The sequence below is a fragment of the Microcebus murinus genome, chromosome 14 (assembly GCF_040939455.1).
Source record: "Microcebus murinus isolate Inina chromosome 14, M.murinus_Inina_mat1.0, whole genome shotgun sequence".
Classification (NCBI taxonomy): Eukaryota; Metazoa; Chordata; class Mammalia; order Primates; family Cheirogaleidae; genus Microcebus; species Microcebus murinus.
The window spans coordinates 8,076,703-8,099,443 of record NC_134117.1 but is presented as its reverse complement, the minus strand read 5'-3'; the positions used below and the strand labels follow the sequence as shown (position 1 = coordinate 8,099,443).

General features: G+C 46.8%; 1 protein-coding gene across 1 annotated transcript; it reads left to right on the top strand.

Moving 5' to 3' along the window:
• The first annotated feature begins 244 nt into the window (after positions 1-244).
• Positions 245-18,122, top strand: LOC105880312 (putative DMBT1-like protein). The gene is made up of 11 exons (XM_076009645.1): positions 245-300; positions 1,246-1,403; positions 1,620-1,937; positions 2,714-2,752; positions 7,417-7,426; positions 7,709-7,899; positions 10,753-11,070; positions 13,520-13,837; positions 14,367-14,399; positions 16,531-16,563; positions 17,965-18,122. Exons 1-11 carry the CDS (start codon positions 245-247, stop codon positions 18,120-18,122), a joined length of 1,632 nt encoding a protein of 543 aa, XP_075865760.1.
• Positions 18,123-22,741: the final 4,619 nt, after the last annotated feature.

Genomic DNA, 22,741 nt, shown 5'->3' with positions numbered 1-22,741 from the left:
AATGGGAGACATTTGCTGAAGGGGGAGCATTTGGTTCCATGGAAGAAGTACCCACTCGAGCAAGTTTAATGGAAGGGAGTCTATGGCTGGGGTGTGGGGATCTTAGAGAACCCATTTGAGGGAGCACAAACAAAAAAAGGAATTGAGCTGCCTGTGTTAATCCATGTGCGTTGCTATGAAGCAACTACCCCGGGCTGGTAATTTATAAAGGGGTGCTCACAGTTCCGCAGGCTGTGCAGGAAGCATGGCGCCCGCACCTGCTTCTGGTGAGGGCTCAGGAGCTCCCAGTCCAGGCGGAAGGTGAGGGAGGAGCAGGCGTGTCACATGGTCAGAGAGGGAGGAGGAGGAGCCGGGCTCTTTTAAACAACCAGCTCTCTGTGAACTGACAAAGCAAGAACTCACTTATTCTCATGGGGAGGGCACCAAGACATTCATGAGGGAACTGCCCCCCGTGACCCAAACACCACCCACCAGGCCGCACCTCCAGCACTGGGGATCAGTTTCCAACATGAGGTCTGCAGGGCCCAGCATCCAAACCGTATCACCGCCACAGAGCCGGCCTCTCACGCTGTGTGTCTCCTCCTCCCTCTCTTTCCTGTCTCATGAGTCACTATTCTGACGGCCGGCGTCTCTATTCATTTACCCACCGGTATGTGAACTACCACAGCTGCCCCAAATGCCAGTGCCAGACGCTGGGTCTTCCAGCTGTCATCCCAATTTCAAATATCCGGTGGAGAGAACATAGCCCAATCCCGCAGGTGGACCGGTTCCCCTGGAGTCACATGTACACTCCAGTCCTCTCAACCTGACCAGGCAGACTCAGTCAGGGCACAAGGCTTTGGCCCAGTGCCTCCTCCTGGTTGTGGGTGGGACAGATTATATGAAAAGGGGGTATGGATAAAGAATAGGTGTATACGTTGCCATGTAAACCACTCTCAAAACCTAGTGGCTTAAAACAACCACCATTTCTAACTGCTCACAGGTCTATGGGGCAGCTGGGCAGCTCAGCCAGCCTGGGGTGGGCTGGGCCGATCTCGGCTGGGTTTGCTCACGCATCTGTGGTTAGCTGGCGGGTCAGTTCAAGACTGCCTGGCCTTGGATGGCCTCCCTCACATGTCTGGCTATTCCATAGCTGTCATCCAAGGTGACAGAGGTGGTGACAATGCCACATGCCTAGCTCAGGCATGTTCACACGATGCTCTCGGCGTTCCCAGGGGTGAGCTGACGTCTGTCCTGGATCTCCAGGCCTCTGCTCTGCGTGGTGCAGCAGTACTTCCGCCGTGTTCTGCCGGCCAAGCAAGCAGTGAGAATCCAGGCTCAGCCTCTTGATGGGAGGGGCTGCAGGGTCACTGAGCACAGGGAAGAGAAGAACTGTGGCCATTTTTCTAAACAACCTCCTGCAGGCAAGCTGTCTTAAAACAGCGTGGATAAGGAAGACATCGTAGGCTTCCTAGAGCAGCGTGTCTGGGGAACGGCTTGGGGTCCCTCGTGACAGCTAAGGATTTCTGCTGCAATGTCGTGGAAGATGAGGACAGGGGCGCAAGGTCAGGTAGATGACAGTGCAGTCACCAGCAGCAGAGGGCGCAGCTGCCACCCCTGACCGCTCTGTCCTTCCCCAGGAGGCTGGGCCCCGCTGCGGCTGGTAGGCGGCCTGGGGCGCTGCGCGGGCCGCGTGGAGCTTTTCTACCAGGGAGTCTGGGGGACCGTGTGCGACGACCTCTGGGACCTCCCGCAAGCAGGCGTCGTCTGCAGGCAGCTGGGGTGCGGCTGGGCCGTCTCAGCCCCTGCGGAAGCCCACTTCGGAGAAGGTTCTGGGAAGATTCTGCTTGACAACGTGCACTGCAGGGGGGACGAGCGGCACCTGGAGGAATGCTCCCACAGTGGCTGGTTTTCCCACAACTGTGGTCGCGGGGAAGACGCTGGCGTGATCTGCTCAGGTAAACCCCTGCTCCCTTCCCGGGCGGGCCTGGCTTCTGCACCTGCCTAGAGAGTACTTTGCAAATGACGGTGCAGAATCACTGCTGAAAACAAACTGGCACTTTACTGGCTCACGGCAGATGTTCTCATCTCTCTCACGTACAGATGCTGAGTATCCAACTCCCCCACTGCCAGGTAGGGAAGCCGAGGTTTGTATGTGCAGCTTGTAAAACCCTGGGGAGGAAGCTCTGCTGGAAATGGGATGTGTCTTGTTCTCCAAGCCAGTGGAGTGCCTGAGAGATGTGGAGTCACCTGAAGGTCCCGCGGGAGAGCTGGACAGTGCCTTAGAAATCACCCAGTGCAGCCTCGCTTTCTACCTCTCCTCCTACCCCCTGTGCATTTCACACATGGGAAACATTTGTGTCTTGATTTTGCAGACTTCTGTATAGCCCTTTTGTTTTGTTAGTTCTGAGAGCCGCAGAGGGGATGGCAATGAGAAATGCCAGAATTTCATGTCTTTAGTTTTCCTGGACTCCTAATTTAAACTGATCTCGTTTGCATGCATGACAAGAGTAATGTGGCAAAGGCTGGGAAAGATCTAGATCAGTGCATCTTCCCTCCCGCATGTTAAAATCTTCTCTGTGCTCAGGCCTCTCCCCCAGAGATGCTGACTCAGTGGTTCCAGGAGGGTCCCAGAGAGTGTATTTGTTGTAGGTTCCTCGGATTCTCATTTGCAGACGGGGGTGTGGACCTCAGCACCTACTGACAGTCCATGTGTCCTTTGTGTGTTTGACAGCTTATCCGTTGGCTGCCCCAGCAATGACAGTGGCTGCAGGTGAGAATTTTGTGTCCTTGGCTGCTCTGATCATCATCTTCTAGCTCAAGCCCCAAGTGATTCTTCAAAGAAATTTGAGCCAGAGCACAACTCCCTGTCTGGGTCACCCCTCTGAGTCTGTGTTCTAGGGGAAGAGCCCAGTAATGAAGGCCAATGAATTTCTGTTCCAATTCTATTTCTATTTAGTCTAAGAAGGAAGTCCAGATAACCAAGTGATGCCAGCCTTTTTGGCTCCCAGTACACCATGAGAGAAGGGCAGGCATGCAGTCACTAATACAGCAGCATTGCCAGGGTGGTACCCAAGGACATGATTTTAGAGGGCTTCCACCATGACGAGCATATTCTTCTTCTGCACCCTTTCCCCTTCTCTAACGACCTCTGTCCTCCTTCTGCGTCCCTTCTTTTTCACCTGCCATTTTTTCCCTCTGTTCTTGCCTGTGCCTTGGACTTTCAGGAGCTCCACTGAACTTTTCTTAGCACCACTCGGGGATAAAGGGCTAAAATAAGACTGATGTGAGAAAAGCCTGGCTGGTCCTTCTAGACACAGCTAGATGACCAGGGCCAGTTCTCACATAGCCAGATAATGTGATGGAGAAGAGCTGTCTGTTTCCATTGCCACTGGCATCACCTTTAATTTTGGACTGAATGTTGGACAGGTGGATAGACAGACAAGCAAGTGGAGAAACAAATGGACAGGTGGGAGGACAGGTGGACACAAATCGTCATCAGTATTAGAGAGAGGGTTGAGTGACTCAGGGTGATGTCTTTCTACTTAACAGTGAATTTTTAAGAACATAATTTTAATAAATTACAACTGATGGTGGATGATTGCTTCCATCTCATATACGCAGAGGTTCCACATTGGCTCAGCCTTAATTGGGAAAAATGAAGCAGAACTTTATTCATTACTACTACCAACAGGACAAAAATCAAAGCTACAGAGCCCACACCTAGGGAGTGACCAGTGGGACAGGTTCTGGCTGATATTAGTTAGATGAGAGCTCTTACCAGCAAGCTTATGTCAATGGTAGAATTCTCAAAAGAGATGAGAAATGTTTCAAAAGACGGATGCATTCATGCCCTAATTTCCTCAGTTTGCAAGACTCTTTAGACTAGTTTATACCTCTGATACGTCCTAAGGCATACCCAGAGTCGTTACCAAAGTAATGACCAATGAAACCTTTTTTGGGGGAAAAAAAGTGAAAAGAAAAAAAGGTATGAATTTCAAAATTAGTAAGCTGAACAATGAGAAAACTGAAATGTTAAAATACGTTTCTGCATCTAGAAAAATTTCCATGTGGCGGCATTATCACTAACTCATCTGGAGCGATTAGGAATCCCCCGCAGAATGAAATGCACGACAACATAACCTGTGTGTGGGAAATCAAGGCGAACGCAACTGATCACGTACTGCTGGCATTTCCATATCTTAAGTAAGTCCTAAGTACGTTACTTAAGTACACTGTGTAGTTTTTCTAATTTTATTTTTAATTGATAAATAACAATTATATATAGTTATGGGGTACAATGTGTGTTATACCTGTTTGCATTATGGAATGATTAAATCGGGCTAATTAACATATTCACCACTTCACATACTTTTCTGTGTGTTAAGAATATTTAAATCTACTTTTTTAGAAATTTTGGAATATACAATACATTCTTATTAACTATCACCATGTTGCACAGTATATCTCTTGAACTTCTTTCTCTTGTCTAACTGAAACTTTGTGCCCTTTGACCAATATCACCCCATTCCCCTCCCCACCTCTGGTAACCACCATTCTACTCCTCACTTCTATGAGTTTGACTTTTTTAGATTCCACCTATAAGTGAGATCATACAGCATTTTTCTCTCTGTGCCTGGCTTACTTCATTTACCATATTGTCCTCTGGAGTCATCCACGTTGCAAATGACAGAGTTCTCTTCCTTTCAATTCCTTTGGATATATACCCAGAAGTGGGATTGCCAGATCACATGGTAGTTCTATTTTTAGTTTTTTTGAGGATCCTCCATACTGTTTTCCATAATGGTTGTACTAATTTACATTCCCACCAGCAGTGTGTAAGGCTTCTCTTTTCCTCACATTCTCACCAATACTCGTTATCTTTCATCTTTTTTACAATAGTCATTCCGACAGGTGAGGTGATACCTCACTGAGGTTTTAGTTTGCACTTTCCTGATATTAGTGATGCCGAGCATATACCTGTTGACCATTCATATGTCTTCTTTTGAGAAATGTCTATTCATGTCCTTTGCCCTTTGTAATAGGGTTATTTGTTTTCTTGTTATTGAGTAATTTCAGTTCATTACATATTTTGGATATTAGTTCCTTAGTAGATGCATGATTTGTGAATATTTTCTCCCAATCTGTGGACTGTCTCAAGTTGATTGGGCTCTACATTGCAGTCTCCTAGTCCACAGAAAACAAAGAGGTGGACATACAACAGGACCACTTCCAACAGCTATCTGGGATGGGAGGGTGCAGTCTGAACAAGAGTGCACACGTGTGCTGCAGCTCCTCCCCACATTTTAGCTCAAAGACAGTGGGAGATAAGCACTTGCCCTCAGCTTCACCCTGAGGACAGAAAGAACAAAAACACACATCCAACACCCCAACATTTCCAGCTGCCTCTAAGGGATCTAGATTGTATCTTGTCTGTCACAGGGTACTAACAAGACTTGGCACATCCTAATCTCCTGGGCCACCAAAAACAGAGATAGCAGTTGGAACAAACACAGAGATTTGAGAGGCACCTTATAATCTCTGGCTGGATGGATTGGTGAGATCCTTCTACATGAGGCCAGTCTGATAAGACCTGGATCGGCAGTTATCTTATCTAATGCTCAGAAACCAACACAGAGAGTCTGTGAAATGAAGAAACAGGAAAAACGAAGAAACAGGAAAATACATTCCAAATAAAAGAAGGAGATAAATCTCCAGAAACAAACACTATGTTTAAAATCCTAATCATTTATTCCCATGGTTGGTTCTCATAAGCAAAAGAGTCCTTTGTGCATTTTAAAGTTTTTATTTTGAGATAATTATAGATGCATAGGAAGTTGCAAAAATAATGCACAGAGTCCTGTGTAGCCCTCACCAAGCCTCCCCCAGTGGTGGCACCTTTTCTAACTGCAGAACAATATCAAAGCTAGAAGGTTGACATTGATATAATACTGTTAGTGAGACTATAGACCTTATTCAGTTTTCATCATTTTTTGCTTGTACTTATTTGTTAATATGTGTGTGTGTATATAGGCACATGCACATGTGTACTTCAATGCAATTGATTCCATGTATGCATTCGTGTAACCACCACCATATTCTAGATACAGAACTGTTCCCTAACCACAAACGAACAACTCCTTTACCCTTTATATTCACCCCCTCTCTGTCCCCTGGAAACCACTAATCTGTTCTCCATCTCTAAAGTTTATCATTTCAAGAACATTCTATACAAGGAATCACACAGTATGGAACCTTTTGAGATGGACTTTTTCACCCAGCCCAATGCCCTTGAGGTCCATCCAGATTGTTGAACCTGTCAATAGTTTTTGTTGTTTTTTTTTTTTTTTTTGAGGCAGAGTCTCACTCTGTTGCCTGGGCTACAGTGCAGTGGTGTCATATGTGTTCCTTCTTATTGGAGAAGAATTCCATTTGTGTGGATGTACCACAGTTTGTTTAACATCCCCCACTAATGGACATTTGGATTGCTTCCAGTCTCTTGCTATTATAATTAAAGCTTCTATGAATATTCATATACAGATTTTTGTTTGAACATTAAGTTTTCATTTTACTGAGACAAATTTCCAAGAGTGCAATTGCATTTAGCTTTTTAAGAACATGCCAAACTATATTCTGGAGTGACCATCATTTTACATTCCCACCAGCAACATCTGGCAAATCTATGTTCTTCCCATCCTAGCTAGCTAGTGTTTAGAATGATTTCTTATGTCAGCTGTTTGTAATTTTCAGCATATAAATCTACATATTTTGTAGATTTATACTTTAGATTTTTTTGTAGTGATTGTAAATGACATTGCATTTTAATTTTGGTTTTTACATGCCTGTTGCTAGTACAGAGAAATACAATTGATTTTTGTGAGCTTCCGTGAATTTGTAATTAAAATGAAATTCACCTCATATGCCTTGGATAGGTGTGTGTGTGAATGAGAGAGGAATGAGAGAGTGTGTGTTCTCTCCCGCTCATTAGAGATGCAGGCTCAGGATATCCCAGACCTAATAAATCAGGAATTTTAGGTTTTAATGTTGTAAATAGTCAATATTGATGTCACTCATAGATGATACATAAACGAAAAATTCATGGTGAATTTCTTATGGAGATTAACCTCCAAGAACAACTTAAATTATGTTATTACTCTTGAATTTTGCTTAATCAAAATATTGGTTGGAATGGACAGCGAGTCGGGTTGAGACGTGGAAACGGTTTCCTGATTCTAGCAGTAGCAGCATCTGCACAGAACCTCACAGTGACGAGCAACAGCTCACAGAATCAGATGACGCCTGCAGAACCGGGGAGATTTGGGAGCCCGTTTCTCTCTAGGCGGGCTGGCTGCCGAAAGCTTATAAGTGGATTATTTGGAACCTGGGTCCCCTTCCTGCTGGCAGGCCTCTCTCTCCTCTGGGTTCCCCCTACTCCAGTCGCCACATGGTGAAATTGCCTCGATTTGCCCGGCCCTGCCCCGGGCCTAGGCTGTGAGGTGTCCTGCGGTGCCAGGCTGCCCCCAGCCCCTGAGCAGGGCTACAGTTTGTGCCCGCCTCCTCTGGTTCCAGTCCCACTCCCTTAAAGCAACGGCTCTCGGAGAGAAAACGTGACATAAAAGGAGTCTGTGCTATGTTTGAGTGACTGCCTCTGGCCTCTTTGTAGTCATGAAACCGAGCGCCTGTCTCACAGCACACCTCTAAGGTCTTCCCATGGTGTTTCCTTCCCCAGCCTCGACTGCACCAACGAGTACTTCGAAATCCTGGACGGCCCTCCCGCCTCAGCACAGTCCCTGGGGAAGACCTGCTCCGGTTTCTACCTCACCTACGCCTCCTCCTCCAGCTCCATGACCCTGGCGTACTTCCGCAGCATCAACAACATAGGGAAGAACTTCCTAGCTTACTATTATTCTGCGCCCAAGGGTAAGAATGGCGGTCAAGAGCAATAGATAGCCCTAGAGCTGAGCTTTCTCCCTGGGTGCCGGTTCCCGTCTCGCCACTTACTCTGTGACCTTGGAGAGCAGCTTAACCTCTCCCGACCCCGATTCCTGTCCTGTGCAGTGGGGGTAACAGGAGAAGCTCACTTCCTAGGTTTGCTGTCAGAGTTACACAGAATGACACTGCGGAGCGCTCAGCAAATGATGGCACATCCTAAATGTTCAGTGAGCGACAGCCTTGTCATGGGCTTTTTAGTTCCACGTGAACATCTAATCACAGCCCATTAGGAAGTCCTTTCTGAAGTTACTCCATCTAGCACTGGGTGGGTGTTTCGGGACCTCCAGGAGAAGAAGGCGTGGCCCCAGCCCGAGAGAGGAGAGAGCTCGAGCACACACTAGAGGGAGTTCACGACAAACACAGTGATGGGATCAGATGACAAACAGAATGTACAAGACTAAGGCAAACAAATAGAGCAGATGAATAGGCTAGAAGGCGCCAGACTGACAAGTGCATGCATCTCAACAAAAGACATCAGGAAAGAGGAGAGCAGTGAAGGCTACGCGTATTAAGGAAAACACTGGGGGAAACAGACTTGATTTGGCTTCACAGCCGGCGAGGCTGTGACTGAGGAACGGAGAGGGGGCGGCTCAGGCGGGAGAACAGCAGGAGCCCAGAGAGGGGCTGGCGAGGTGCGCGCGGTGAGAAGGCAGGCGGGAGCCAAGCCGAGGGCCCTGTGGGAGCGCAGTGTGCTCAAGGTCAGGTGACAACAACACCGTCAGTAGTGAAGACACTGGAAGGAACAGCCGGCATCTACGGAGTGCCTATTATACAGCCGGCAGCGTGTTAAGCACTTTACATGAGTTATCCTCACACAGGCCCAGGGTTCTGCCCCTTTTACAGGTGAAGAAACTGAGGCTTGACAGGTTCAGTAGTTTTCCGAGGTCCCGCGTCATTCGCACGAGAGAAAACAGGCAGCGCTCACAGAACCGGAGATAGCCAGCACCTGCTTTGTCCAGGACGTCAGGGCAGTCCTGTGCCCGCAGCGAGTGCCAGGGTGACACAGTGAGCAAGCGTGGGGCACGTGTTATAAAACACACGGGAGATGCTCTGTGTCACAGAGTGGAGCAGGGAAAGTCACCTTGGTTGTCATCAAACAGCCACTGACGACGTTCCCTTTGTTTGCAGAGGCAGCGCCGCAGACCCCACAGCTAATCAGTGAGTCGCGTTCATGCTGTTACTTAACCCTCACCCCCAGCACGTGTTTCTTCCTCTGTCCCCTCTCCTGGTGCCTTTGCTGCCATCATTCCCTGTCTCTCATTGGATGTTTCCCGATTCCCTGTGCAAATCTTCCAAAGCTGAGAGATTCTAGCCACACAGTTTTTGCACAGGTGTGACGCCCGCTCACACCGGAACCAAGTTATACCTGTCAACAGTCGGGCCGCTGGATATTGACAATTGTCAGTTTGATTTCCTCATTCTTTATTTTTATCGAAGACAGTAAGACAGACCTAATCAGATACTGTGCATTTAGGGAAAGCTGACAATGCAGGAGCAAACAGAAGAAACAGCTGTTTTCCCCAAAAAGACACTGATTGTGAATGTTTGCATTTTAACACAGAAGAGTGCAATTTAAATATTATTATATTTCCAGTAACTGGGCAGAAAAGGAGAATATTATTCTTGTTGGATCCCACACATCTTAGAAACATCAAAACACAAGTGAAAGGAGAATTCAATTTGGGGGTCACTTACTGTAAAGATTATGGGGAGAAAGAATCTGCCGGAATCCTGGCATTTCACGAAGCTTGGGCTCAGATGCTGTCCTCTTGACTTGTCAAGTCCCCTCCTTTGATTTAAGGGCATCTTCTTGTGTCCACAGCCATCCCGACAGCAACACCCAAGACAGTAACAGCAAGACCAGGTAAGCCCTGAAATGCATCCGTTCGTTTAGCAAGCGTCCTTTCCTTTCTGTGCCTGCTTGGTGTACAGAAACTTGGCCAGCTGCAAATAGTTCATGTATTCACAAGTGAGCCAATTGACTCTACCCAAACCTTTAGGGCCATTCAAAACTTTCGGGATCTTTTGGCTCTAGCATCCCAGGACAAGCAAAAATCATTTTTGTGTGTATGTATGCCTTTCAGAGACAAAGCCTGAGCAGCTTATAAGCACCCTATGTTGGCATTCTGCCTTTGCTTGTTATGACAGTTCTGACCATAGTCAGCATCACTTCCAAGTTGCTAATAGCCTTTTCAAAGTGAGTGGAGTGTCAGAGCTGTTCCAGAGGCAGTGAGATAGAATAGAAAGGAAAAACCAGTGAACTTTGGGATCAGGAGACCTGAGTTTAGGTCTTCTACTTACCAGATGTGGGTTTGGGATGAATCACTTTGCTTTTCCACCTTTCAGTTTCTCGTAGATAAAATTGGTATCCCAATAATCTTCTTACTCGCCTTCCTGAGTTATTTTATAAATGTGAAGGTGAACATACACACAGAAAAAAAAGGCTTCATAACATCACAAGTCATTGTGCAAATTGTTTATAATGTTTTTCTGCGTTTAGTTAAAACAGATTAGCACATACCTCTGGCAAAATAGATAATCAATGGATTTTTTTAGACTAAATGTTACTAACAATCATAAGGACTTTTCCACAGATGTAGCCAATAAAAAAAAAAAAAAAAAAATCATAAGGACTTGTCAACTTCCCGCCCGGCGGTTGACTAGTTGGCTGACTCTGAGCAGGGTCCCGTATCTAACAGCCGTGTGGGAGTGGGGGGCTCGCTAGCTCGCGGGAAGGGTGCCGCCCCCACAGGACGGCAGTCACCCGGTCTCTGTCTGCAGGGGACTGGCCAGAGCTGCGGCTGGTGGGCGGCTCTGGCCGGTGCTCGGGTCGCGTGGAGGTGCTCCACCAGGGGGCCTGGGGCACCGTGTGCGATGACCTGTGGGACCTGAACGAAGCCGAGGTCGTGTGCCGCCAGCTGCGGTGCGGCCGGGCCGTGTCCGCCCTCGGGAAGGCCCACTTCGGCCCAGGCTCAGGAGACATCTTCCTGGACAACATGCAGTGCGCGGGCGCCGAGCGCTACCTGGGCCAGTGCGCCCACGCGGGCTGGTCGGAGCACAACTGCGGCCACCACGAGGACGCCGGTGTCATCTGCTCAGGTATCCTGTCCCCTCTCAGTTGGGCACCGCCAGTCCCAGAGTGCTTCGAGACCACCCTGCTAGCATTCGGATCAGCCAGGGACAAAGACAGGAGCCTCATGCACGTAGTGTTCGATTTTTGCTGTATCTCTTTTAACTTGGTTAAAGCTTACCTTGGACTTGGTTTGAACTGCTAGCCTCTAGAATGAAACCTCCTGATTTTCTAATCTGGTAATAAGTAATACCAAAAGTACGTGTGCTTTACGGAATTGTGCAAAGAACACGTTTAATGACGGGAACTTTTCAGGAGGAGAGGCAGAGTCTGGCTCCCAGAGCCAGGGCAGACACACAGGCTGTATGTGGGCAGCACCTAAACTCACTCTTAGACAGAGTTGGTAATTCTGCCTTGTGACAATTTTTTTAAATACTCTGGATTGATTCGTGCATAAGCAGTTGGGTAGGAGTAAGTTAGCCACCTCTGGGATGTTGGTTAATAGCCCTCTCAGATAATGAGATGCCTTTTGGTAAACTAACAGCTGTAATATCCAATGTGACTCGAAAGAATCTGTAACCATAACTAGAAGTGGTGCCCACTACATAGAGTTGTCCCCGTAAGCAGCAGCTCAATTGTATGTCAGCACCTGCTACCTGTGACTTCCAATTCGAGGCGCATATTTAAAAGCATTGTCTTGTGCATTGGTGCCTTCATCTATCCATCTGTGTGCATGTGTGGCACGTATAACCCAGTCACAGCCTCGTGGATACATGTTATTCCTAAGTTCTGATGCTCTAGAGCAGGGGTCCTCAAACTACGGCCCGCATGTGGCCCGCTGAGGACATTTATCCGGCCCACCGGGTGTTTTTGCCACCGCTGCCTATCCTGCTTAGCAGTCCACTTGTCCCAGGCCCACAGTGCACATGTGTGGAATGGGCACCACACTCTCCAACCGCCCTCCGACGGTCTGAGGGACAGTGAACTGGCTCCCTATTTAAAAAGTTTGAGGACCCCTGCTCTAGAGGATGATTGTCCAAATGGGAGGTGACCCAAGACCCCCAAAGTGAAACTCATCTGCTACAAAATCAATGGTTTAGGCCAGATCATCCCAAAAGGGCCCTTCACATCTGGACGTTTTCCCACAGTGCGGCAGCAGACCAACAACCAGGGAGAAGCTGACTTTTATAGCCACAGACGAATCCACTTCTCCCTGTACTGTGTTATTTTTTTTTTTTTTTTTTTTGAGACAAAGTCTCGCTTTGTTGCCCAGGCTAGAGTGAGTGCCGTGGCGTCAGCCTAGCTCACAGCAACCTCAAACTCCTGGGCTCGAGTGATCCTTCTGCCTCAGCCTCCCGGGTAGCTGGGACTACAGGCATGCGCCACCATGCCCGGCTAATTTTTTATATATATATCAGTTGGCCAATTAATTTCTTTCTATTTATAGTAGAGACGGGGTCTCGCTCTTGCTCAGGCTGGTTTTGAACTCCTGACCTTGAGCAATCCGCCCGCCTCGGCCTCCCAAGGGCTAGGATTACAGGCGTGAGCCACAGCGCCCGGCCTGTACTGTGTTATTTAAAGGACTAATTTTCCCTTATCAGATTCATAAGCATGTATAAAGTTATAGTTAAATCTTCACCTTCACTTATTAAAGTCAGGATTGTTTTAAAATGCTGACATGCTTATTTTCTCTACAAACAGATGCTGAGGAGTCACTTTTTAACAATCCAGGTCAGTCACACCTTTTGTCAGTGGGAGTGAAATATCAGCTGTTCTTGATTTTGTCTTTGAGCTCCTTGTTCTTCCAGCTTTAAGTTCCCTCCTTGTCTAAACTGCAGAAATTTTCACACTACTGAGATGCCGTTACAAAGTTTTATCTGGAATTGCATTTGATTTTTACATGTGTTGATGGCTTTGTGTGTGTGTCTGTGTGTGTGTGCGTGCATGTCTATGTATGTAAGTGCACAGTTTCTAGAGACACGCGCAGAATGAAATGGCCTTTCGTGGTCTTTTTGCATATGCTATTCCCTGTGCATTAAACACCTCTCCCAGCTCCTCCCCTGACCAGCTCCTTCTCACTTCTAAAGAGGCATCTCCAAGGCTCCTCCTCTCTACTATTCTCTTGGTAGAACCCTGTTCTTTTCCTCTGATACATGCATCAGTAACACACTGTGGCAGTGTCTGTATTTGACTAATTAATAGACTCCAGGCTCCCTGAGGGCAGAAACCGTATCTCCTGGTTCAGAGGTGTAGCGTCAGTGCCTACTGTGAAAGACAATCGCTAGGTACTTGAAATAAGATGAAATTGACTGAAGACCCCACCGCCTGCCATTCAGGGGCACTTGAGAAATGTGATGAGCAAGCCCCAAGGCTCAAGACGGGGGGCGGGGGGCTCCCTGCAACCTGCCTCTGAGCCTGGTGCTGGTGGACCCAGGTGGGGTCTTCTGGGGGCTCACAGACACACGTCTCTGTCTGCAGGGGACTGGCCAGAGCTGCGGCTGGTGGGCGGCTCAGGCCGGTGCTCGGGACGCGTGGAGGTCCTCCACCAGGGGGCCTGGGGCACCGTGTGCGACGACCTGTGGGACCTGAACGAAGCTGAGGTCGTGTGCCGGCAACTCAGGTGTGGATGGGCTGTTTCTAGCCCAGGTGAGGCCCACTTCGGCCCAGGCTCAGGAGACATCTTCCTGGACAACATGCAGTGCTCCGGGGTGGAGCACTACCTGGGCCAGTGCGCCCACTCGGGCTGGTCCGAGCACAACTGTGGCCACCACGAGGATGCCGGCGTCATCTGCTCAGGTACCTTCTCCCCTCGGAGGCAATAATTTCTGATGCTGTGGTTGAAGATATTTTGAAAAAGTGTGTGTCCTGAGTGGGATTTTCCTCCATCCCTCCATCCACCTGCTCCTTCCTCCAGCGTCTCCTCTGGACCAGGCCTTGGCCTCAGACACAGGCCTGCCATGGGCAGCTCCAGGGTCACACAGGGGAGGTCTCCAATGTTAGTGAACACCAGCACCACCTGGGGCATTAAATAGAGATTCCAGGGATCCGTCCCCAAGGGGCTCAGAAATCTGCATTTTAACAAGTAGTCCAGGGATTCTGCATAAGAGAGGCCAAGGGTAATCCAGCCCTGGCTGCACAGGACACAGTTGACCCAGCCCGCATGGCCAAAGACCTTGCCAGAGGAGAGCTGAAGTTGCCCACGGGGTGGTTCTGGTACTCTGGGTTCCCATACTCAGAAAGCCCATAGTCCTTTCCTCTTCATCTCCTGCCCACACCCTTGTCATCCCAAAGAGACTGACCTATTGCCTTTTTTTAATGCGTTCAGATGCAGACGACCTACCTTTGCCCACACCTCCAGGTATGTCCATATTTTTTTTTAGTCCAGGCTAACAATAATAATAGCAGCAAATACTTTTTTTTTTTATTTTGGCATATTATGGGGGTACAGATTTTAAGGTTTCAATAAATGCCCATTTCCCCCCCTCCCCCCACAAGTCTGAGTCTCCATCATGACCATCCCCCAGATGGTGCACATCTCACTCATTATGTATGTATATACCCGCCCCCCTCCCACCTGCCCAATATCCCATTACTGTAGTACCTATGTGACCACTTAGGTGCTATTCAAGCAGCAAATACTTATTCCTTTGGTAGAACCCTGTTCTTTTCCTCTGATACATGCATCAGTAACACACTGCTAAGAACCAGACACTGTTCTGTGCCATCCATGTATATAACTCTTGCAATCCCCCACAAGAATCCCTTGAGGTAGGTACTTGGATTATCGGTATTTTCCAGATAAAATGAGACACAGAAAGTTAGCAAGGTGCCCAGGGCTGGCTAGTAGGTTTGAATCCAAATTGGCAATGCTCTTGGCTGCCAGTCTCATTTACCATACCCATTCACTGGCCTGGCTACACAAAGACCAAGCAAAACTGGAGTAACGGCGGGGAGATGTTTTGCTCAGATCATTGCCAATCATCAAGACAGTCCTAGAAAAAGGCATTGTATATTATATTGACAGAGAGAAATTTGAGACACATGAAGGTTAAGTAACTTTCTCAAGATCACTAAACAAGTTAATGGTGGAACCAAGTTTTGACACTGATCAGTCTGATTGCAAAGTACATGCTCTCAGGGATCTTATGACTTTTGCCTATTTTTAAAGATCTTATAATTTAATGATTGAATGATATTCATTTGTAATAAAAACCAAAACTAAAAAAATATCAGACCAACACATGCACTAAATTCTTAAATGATGCCAGAGGTGAATGAAAAGGTATTTTGTTTCATTGCAACAGACATTTTTATGCATCTTCTCAGCAGCAGGCATGATGCAAGGATTTCTGGATAAATTAACTTATTTCATCTTCACAGTTGAGGATTAGGGACATTAAAAAGCCTGCCCAAGATAACCTGATTAGAAGGTGTCAGAAATAGAATTTACAAGGCCACCTCTTGCCCTTTGAATGCACCTGGCTGTCCCCACACAACCTTAGAGAACACACACAAGTCAAAAGTCATTGGTACTGAAGGTATATCTCAGGAGTAGAGCATCTGACTTTACAAGTCATCGGCAGAAAGATCTCTCTTGGGCACTTGCCTACAGAAGACCTTGATGTATTCTGGGTGTTCCTGCAGGAAGGCCAGCTTTATGTGTTAAGGTCATGAGTGAGAGCAAAGAGGCTGTCTAAAGTTAAAGGGCCATGGTTAAGGTCAAGGGCAGTGGATATTCAAATGAAGGCTCTTCCATAGTTTCCTCATTTATGTAAATGACATGGATGGCAGACAAATGAAGATAATGATGTAGAGTGAAAGAAGTCATCTGGTTACATATTACTATCCTAAAACTTAGTGGCTTAAAGCTCACACCATTTATATGGATGTTACAGTTTTGTGGGTCAGGAATTTGGACAGGGCTCAGCTGGGAGATTCTTCTACTCCACAGAGCATTGAGCAGAATCATTCAAAGCTGTTAATCTGGTGGCTGGTCTGGAGAGTTCAAGACAGCTTCACTTACATGCTCGGTGCTTTGGTGGGGTCGTCTGGAAGGATGGGCTCCGCCAGGGCCCTCTTCCATTCCAGGCAGCCACAGGGCTTCTTCACATGGTCTCTCTAGCAGGATAGTCAGAATTCTTATAAGGCGGCTTAGGGATGCCTGAGCAAGCCAATGTTCCCAGTCTCTTAAGGCACAATGCCACTTCCTCCATGTTCTGTTGGTCAAAGCAGTGACAGAGCCCACCTCAGTTCAAGGGAGGGAACCTAGACCCCACCTTGTGACAGGAGGAATGTATGAGAATTTGTGGCCTCCTTTAATCTGCCACAGGACCACAGAGAATAGTCACTCAGCACCTTCAGACTCTTCTCAGTTTGCACTAAGTACATTGATGTTTCAAAGAAAATCCTTTATATTTCACTAACATGTAGATGACACTAAATGGTTTCCTCCTGGATGTCATCATTATCTCCTCTTTTTTTCCTCGTAGGTCCTTCTGCAGCTTCTCAGGATCATATAACAGGTAGTCACTTATTTTAAATTGAAATGGTAACTCCATGCCAAGAGAACCATCACTGCAGACAGTAGAGTGTGCCCAGGACATAGCACGAAGGAGAGCAGGCACAGTGTGGGTGAGGGGCCTGCCTCTCTGCTGCCACTCTGTAAATACTGACTTTTTTAACAAGAGGATCAGGCTGAGAAGGGGGGATGTATACCTGCCCTGGTCAGAGTAGAAAGAAGGGTAACAAGAGACTTGAAGAGAATGTGGCTCCTCAGTCCATCTGGCCTGCACTTGACCCACCTTCTTTGGGTATAGTCCTGTAGGAGGCAGTCCATCAGTCCATCACCCCCTGACACATGTACAGTCCAACTCCTGGGGGTTTCAGTGACAGTCTGACCTGGCCTCATTACTGTAGCCCACAAATACTATTAGTGGTAGAACTACAGGGTGACTGAGAGCATTGCCACTTCCTGCCGTCCATCTCAGGAAAGACTAGGAATCTCAGGGATTCCAGTAGGATCACAGCTAGGTCAGGGGAAGAGAAAGAAGAGAAATTAAGCAACTTATAATTTAGGGACAAATTCAATAAAGCATATTGTGTTTCAAATTTCCTCCAAAATAATTTGATGATTCTAAGTTTTCTACTTCTCTGTGTGGCATGCTGCTTTAAATACTAGGGGGTTAAAAGAAAAAGGGAAAAAATAAATATATACGTGTATGTGTACATATGTCTGTCTACACTAATGACAACTAATATGAAAGAATTATATTTCATGTTATCTTGTTTAACCCTTATATATCAAAAAACCCTACAAGTTCCAGTCTCAGAGCAAATTCTGAGTTAAAGGAAACACAATCTACCCAACAAAAGTGATTAAAAGTTACTCAAAGGAGGTGCTGGTCATAATCTCCTCTAAACAGTCCACATGTCCCTTTCCCTTCATCTCCAATTCACCAACCCCCTCATTGTTCTAGAGCCTCTTGCCCCCCAAACCTCCTCAAACTCTTCCCTTTCACAGGAACATACAGCCTCTGTTTCTTTGTCTCTCCTTCCCAATCTCTCATTTTGTAGATCTGCTCTGCCTCTATCCCAGCAAGCAAACATCCTGCTATTGTAGAAAGGAGGAGGAGACAGTAGGCAGAGAGGACAAATACAACATTTTCCTTATCAGGTGCTGGGAGAGAGGGAAAAGCCGTGAATTCTCACATATTAATCTTTTTTGGCCGATCAGAATTAAATTGAATAGACCCTCCTTCCCAAGAGACATTTAAGCTAAAGGTCTACTCAGACAGCTTGTGTGTGCCCACTTGACATGCTGCCACCAGACTCCACACAAGTACTGGTGGGAGCTGGTCTTTACTAGGCTTACCAAGTGACACCATGTGGACACATCCTGACATCCTTTTTCCGTGTTGTTTCAGGAGGAAGTAACTCCTGTGGAGGGGTCATTTCTAGTCTCTCTGGCTCATTTTCTAGTCCACGGTATCCAGAAAACTACCCAACAGATGTCCAGTGTGTCTGGGAGATCCACGTGGATAAAAAATTTCTCATAGAACTCATAATTCCAAATTTGAAGTAAGGAAACGACTTTGAAAGGGGAGGTTCTATCTACATAATAATATTGGTTTATGAAATCATAATAAAGATATTTCCTTTAGTGAAAAACATTTAAGGGTGAAACCAGAAGAACACAAAATGCCATAGTCTTTTCAAGTCAAAGTTTGGGTTAATTTTGTGGCACTATCCAATGAGTTACTTCTAGGTTGAAAAATTCAAGAAGTAGTTTATTAACATATTTGACTTAACCTTATTTTGATATTTTTTCTTTTTATCTGTTTTCGAAAAATATCGCAAAAATCTCAAACAGCTTTGTTTTTGTTGCACCCTAGGTACCAATATTTGTCTTCTTAGACTTTTGTTTTCCTTCATCTAAATTTTAAACAAACAGTAAGAACCTTTTTATACACACATATTAGCCATCTACTCCAGCCCTGGGTCCTACATCTTCTAAATGTTCTGCAAAGTGAAAGAAGACACTACAGTTATTATCTTATCTCTGACATGAAGAGAACAAATGTTTCAAAGTCATTGCCATGGTTATATGCTTTGTCATATGTCAGGGTTACTGTAACCCAAAGACATGTCCTCATTATCTCCATTAGAGATGAGGAAACTGAGGTTCAGAGAGATTAACTAACTTGCCCAAGGCCAACCCATCTAGGTCTGTCTGATGTCCTAGCCCTATCTCTTCACCAATATGTTTCTGCAAGCAGAGTCTGTACAAAGCCCTTCTTGTTGTTACATATGACACAGGTTATGTTCCAAACACAGCAAGACTGTGGAATTTCATGTTAATCCAGCTTAAGGCATGCACTGAATTGTTATTCAGTCATGACTATACCAAGGCTATGGCTACAGAATGCCCTAAGCTTCAATATGATTTAGCACATGTTAACTTTGTTGCCTAAAATGCTAGAGCACAATTAGCTCACAATGAGGTGAGAACCTTGAACCCACACCTCCCAAGTCTGTCATGTTATCAGTTGTCCATTCCTTTAAAATCAGTCCTCATTACATCCCTCATGAATAATCGCCATGTTGCAAATACTCTTATATGTGCTGCTATTATTTTATTCTAAAAATCAAGTTTTTTCTCCCCAATAATTTGGGTATGGCAAATATTGTGAAATATAAAGGCAGAAAAATCTGGCTGTGATTTCTGTTACATGCTGATCATTGGTGTGATCTGACTGTCATGAATTTAGTTGCAGTATGAATTAGTATTTCCTAATGTCCTATGTAGGTTGTGATCAACCAAAACCATTATGATTTTAAATCTTCTGTTATAAAGCTTCAGACATTCTTCAGCCAAATAAAATAAAGTTCTGATAGGACATATGAAAAAATTAATATTTTACATATTAGTGAGCAATTTAAATATAATTCAAATATTTAGTCTCAATGATTTTCACACTGTTTTAGCATTAATATCTAGGAAGTTACTAACCCTCCACTTCTATTCCCCCTAGACTGGAAGATATCCTTGGCTGTCCTTATGATTCAATTGAAATCTTCGATGGCCCCAGAATTGCCTCGCTCTCCATGGGGAAGTTCTGTGGTCTAGCAGCTGTGATATTTTTCTCCTCCTCAAACATCATGACAGTGGTGTTCCAAAGTGATTCTGTTATAACCAACACTGGCTTTTATGCTCTGTTCAATGCTATTCCACTGGGTGAAAGGGAGTCAGGTAGGAAGCTTTGGGTAATTTTTCATTGTTAAAAGACAAGACAGTTTCTAACTTGAGAGATTCCCTTATAGTAGAGGCCTGGGATTCTGTTTTTTAAAAACCCCATGCTTAGCTCATCAGCCCTGCTCCATAGGTGCTAGATTTTTCCCCTGGGAAGGCCACATGGGAGAAGCTATAATTCGGCAGTGATATGCATTCTGTATGTAAATGACCACAGTGCTACTGTGGGGTAAGGGTTAATGGTATGAAGGGTCTTGGGGCTGTATCTGTGGTCACCAGACTCTTAGGAACTGTCCAGAGTGCTGAAATGCAGAAGTTCGACATCCCTGTAAGAAGACTCCACTTCCCTCCACCAGCTGGCCCATTTTATACCTTGCACGAGTTGGACCCTAGACTCACTCAAATGAGAGACTTGGAGACTCCTGTTAGCGATGGCACTATGGATAGCTGTTTCAGAACCAGGTCCCAATTTTCACCCTGCGAGGACACTGCCTGCCAATTGTGGGACTTCTGATGCTCACAGGCCCCTGTAGGGACCTCAGCAATTCTTTCAGACCACCAGAAAACCAGGTAGTAAGTCCCTGGATGAAGTTTGGGCTTTGCTTGCTTGTTTCCTTGTGTATTTGATCCTCAAAGCTATGTTTGAGACTCTCCCCTGGGAAAGATAAGTGAGCTCCGACATTTGAAATCCAGAGTACTCATTAACTCCAGCCCACCATTCACTCACCCAGCAATAGTTACAGAGGTCCTACTACGTGCCAGGTCCAGTCATAAATGTGAAGCACAAAGCAAGCAGTACAGCTCCCTGCCCTCCGGGAGTTTACATTCTAGCGTGGATGTAGGTAAGTGGGGGAGAGAAACAAGTACATAAATAAAATGGTTTGGGGTAAGGATGATAAAGGGTAGAAATAAGGGCTGGGAATAAAGAGCCGGTGGGAGAGTATGTGGTCCCTGGGATGGAGGAGGGGCCACTGTGGACTGGATGAGAAGGGGTGGCCTCTCTGAGGAGGTGGCCTGAGCTGAATGACAATGGAGGGCATTCCAGGCAGAGAGAACAGCAAATGCAGAGGGGACAGAGTAGGGCAGGTTGGAGCAACAGAAAAAGGCCAGTGTGGCAGAGCCTGCGGGCACGGGAAGGGGAGGCCATCCGTACAGAGCCTGTAGAGACAGCAGGTAATTCCAAATGACCATAGCCCTGCAGCCCGGATATGGCCATTGCCACTGGGCTGTATGAAGACACAGCCACCCTTGTGGTCCAGGATAAACCTGCAAAGATACATCCAAAAAAGAAGCCGGGAACCTGCTTCTCCATAACCCAGCATGTGACACAGCGAGATCTGCAGGAACCTGGACTGCCAGGGGCCGAACTGATGCTTTTATACATGTGCTCTCAGTGGCTCCCCACACCCCTCTGCGAGAGATGTTGCTACAGTCCTCGTTTCACAGATGAGGAAACTGAGGCCCAGCGAGACAAAGTAACTTGTCAAAGTTTACACAACTAGGAAGCAGTAGGACTCGGATTTAAACCCAGTTCTGTCTCACTCTAAAGCCTGAAGCCTATTGTGGACTCAAGATAGCTTTCAGGTTCTGCTCTTGTGTCTGCCCTAGCCACAGACGCAAGAGCTAGAAATCACCTCCTACTTAAGGCTTCCCACACTCAAACATCAAATCCTGCTCTGTTTGGAAGACGGGCCAGGCTGCGGCTGGTGGGCGGCTCGGGCTGGTGCTCAGGACATGTGGCGGTCCTTCACCAGGGGGCCTGGGGCACCGTGTACGATGATCCGTGGGACCTGAGTGAAGCCAAGGTCGTGCGCCGGCAACTCGGGTGTGGATGGGCCATTGCTGATCCTGGAAAGGGCCACTGAGGCCCGGGCTCTGGAGACATTTTCCTGCACAACAGTCGATGTTCAGGAAGTGAGAAGCGCCTTGGCCTCTGCCCCAGTTCCGGCTGGTCAGACCACAATTGTGGCCACCATAAGGACGCCGGCGTCATCTGCTCAGGTAGCCTCTCCCGTGGTAGGTCTTTCAGCCAGAGGCGTCTCGGTGATGGATGGAGGCAGGCTCAGAGCAGGGCCAGGGAGTCTCAGGATCATGGCCCGACGGATGAATGCCCCTTCTGCAAGGCGGACAGAGAATGCTGTGAAGCTGACTCCGTTCTGAAGACAAACACACCAGAGCCTCACAGCTGGCTGCTTCTGTTCTCTGTACCCCTCCCAGAGTCCATGCCCTCATTCTTGCATTTGTGACATGGTTCTTGCCTGCTTGAGACCTGCCCACATTAGAAAAACCATCGTTTCTTTGTCCTCATGTCATTTAATTTAGATTTTCCTAAATGTATTGTTCTTTTATGCAGATGCTGGGCACTGGGCTCCAAACGTGACTCCTGCACCCCCAGGTACGTCCAACACTGTGAATTTCCACTATCTCTGCAAAGTTAAAAAGCAATCTAACCTCATCCTGACCTAGGTGCTGGTGGACAATGACTGGATTGGCAATTTCCAATTCTGGCTGCACAATAGAGTCACCCAGGGAGCTTTTAAAATCCCTGATGTCCACGCTGTACCCCCAGACCGGTCACATTAGAGTCAACGGGGTCACTCCCAGGCACCAGTGATATTTAACCCCCCCCCCCATGTGATTCCACTGCGCAGCCAAAGTTGAGAACCGTGGCTCAGACAAGGAGCTAAGAGCCGCATTTCCTGAATGGAATTGCATCCAAAACTCTCCTCTGTGGCGGCAGAGCAAGGGGGGGGGTGGGAGCAGGAGGAGAAAGAAGGAGGAATGTTGGATCACCATGGCTGAGAAGAGGGTCAGTGTGGAGAGGAAAGAAGGTGGAAAGGTTTGCCTCTCAGGGATGTAGGCAAAATGAAATGAAAATGAAACCAGGCAGGAAAACAAAGATGCATTAAATGCCAAACTGCTCCTCATTAGGTCAAGAGCAGATGACAGGT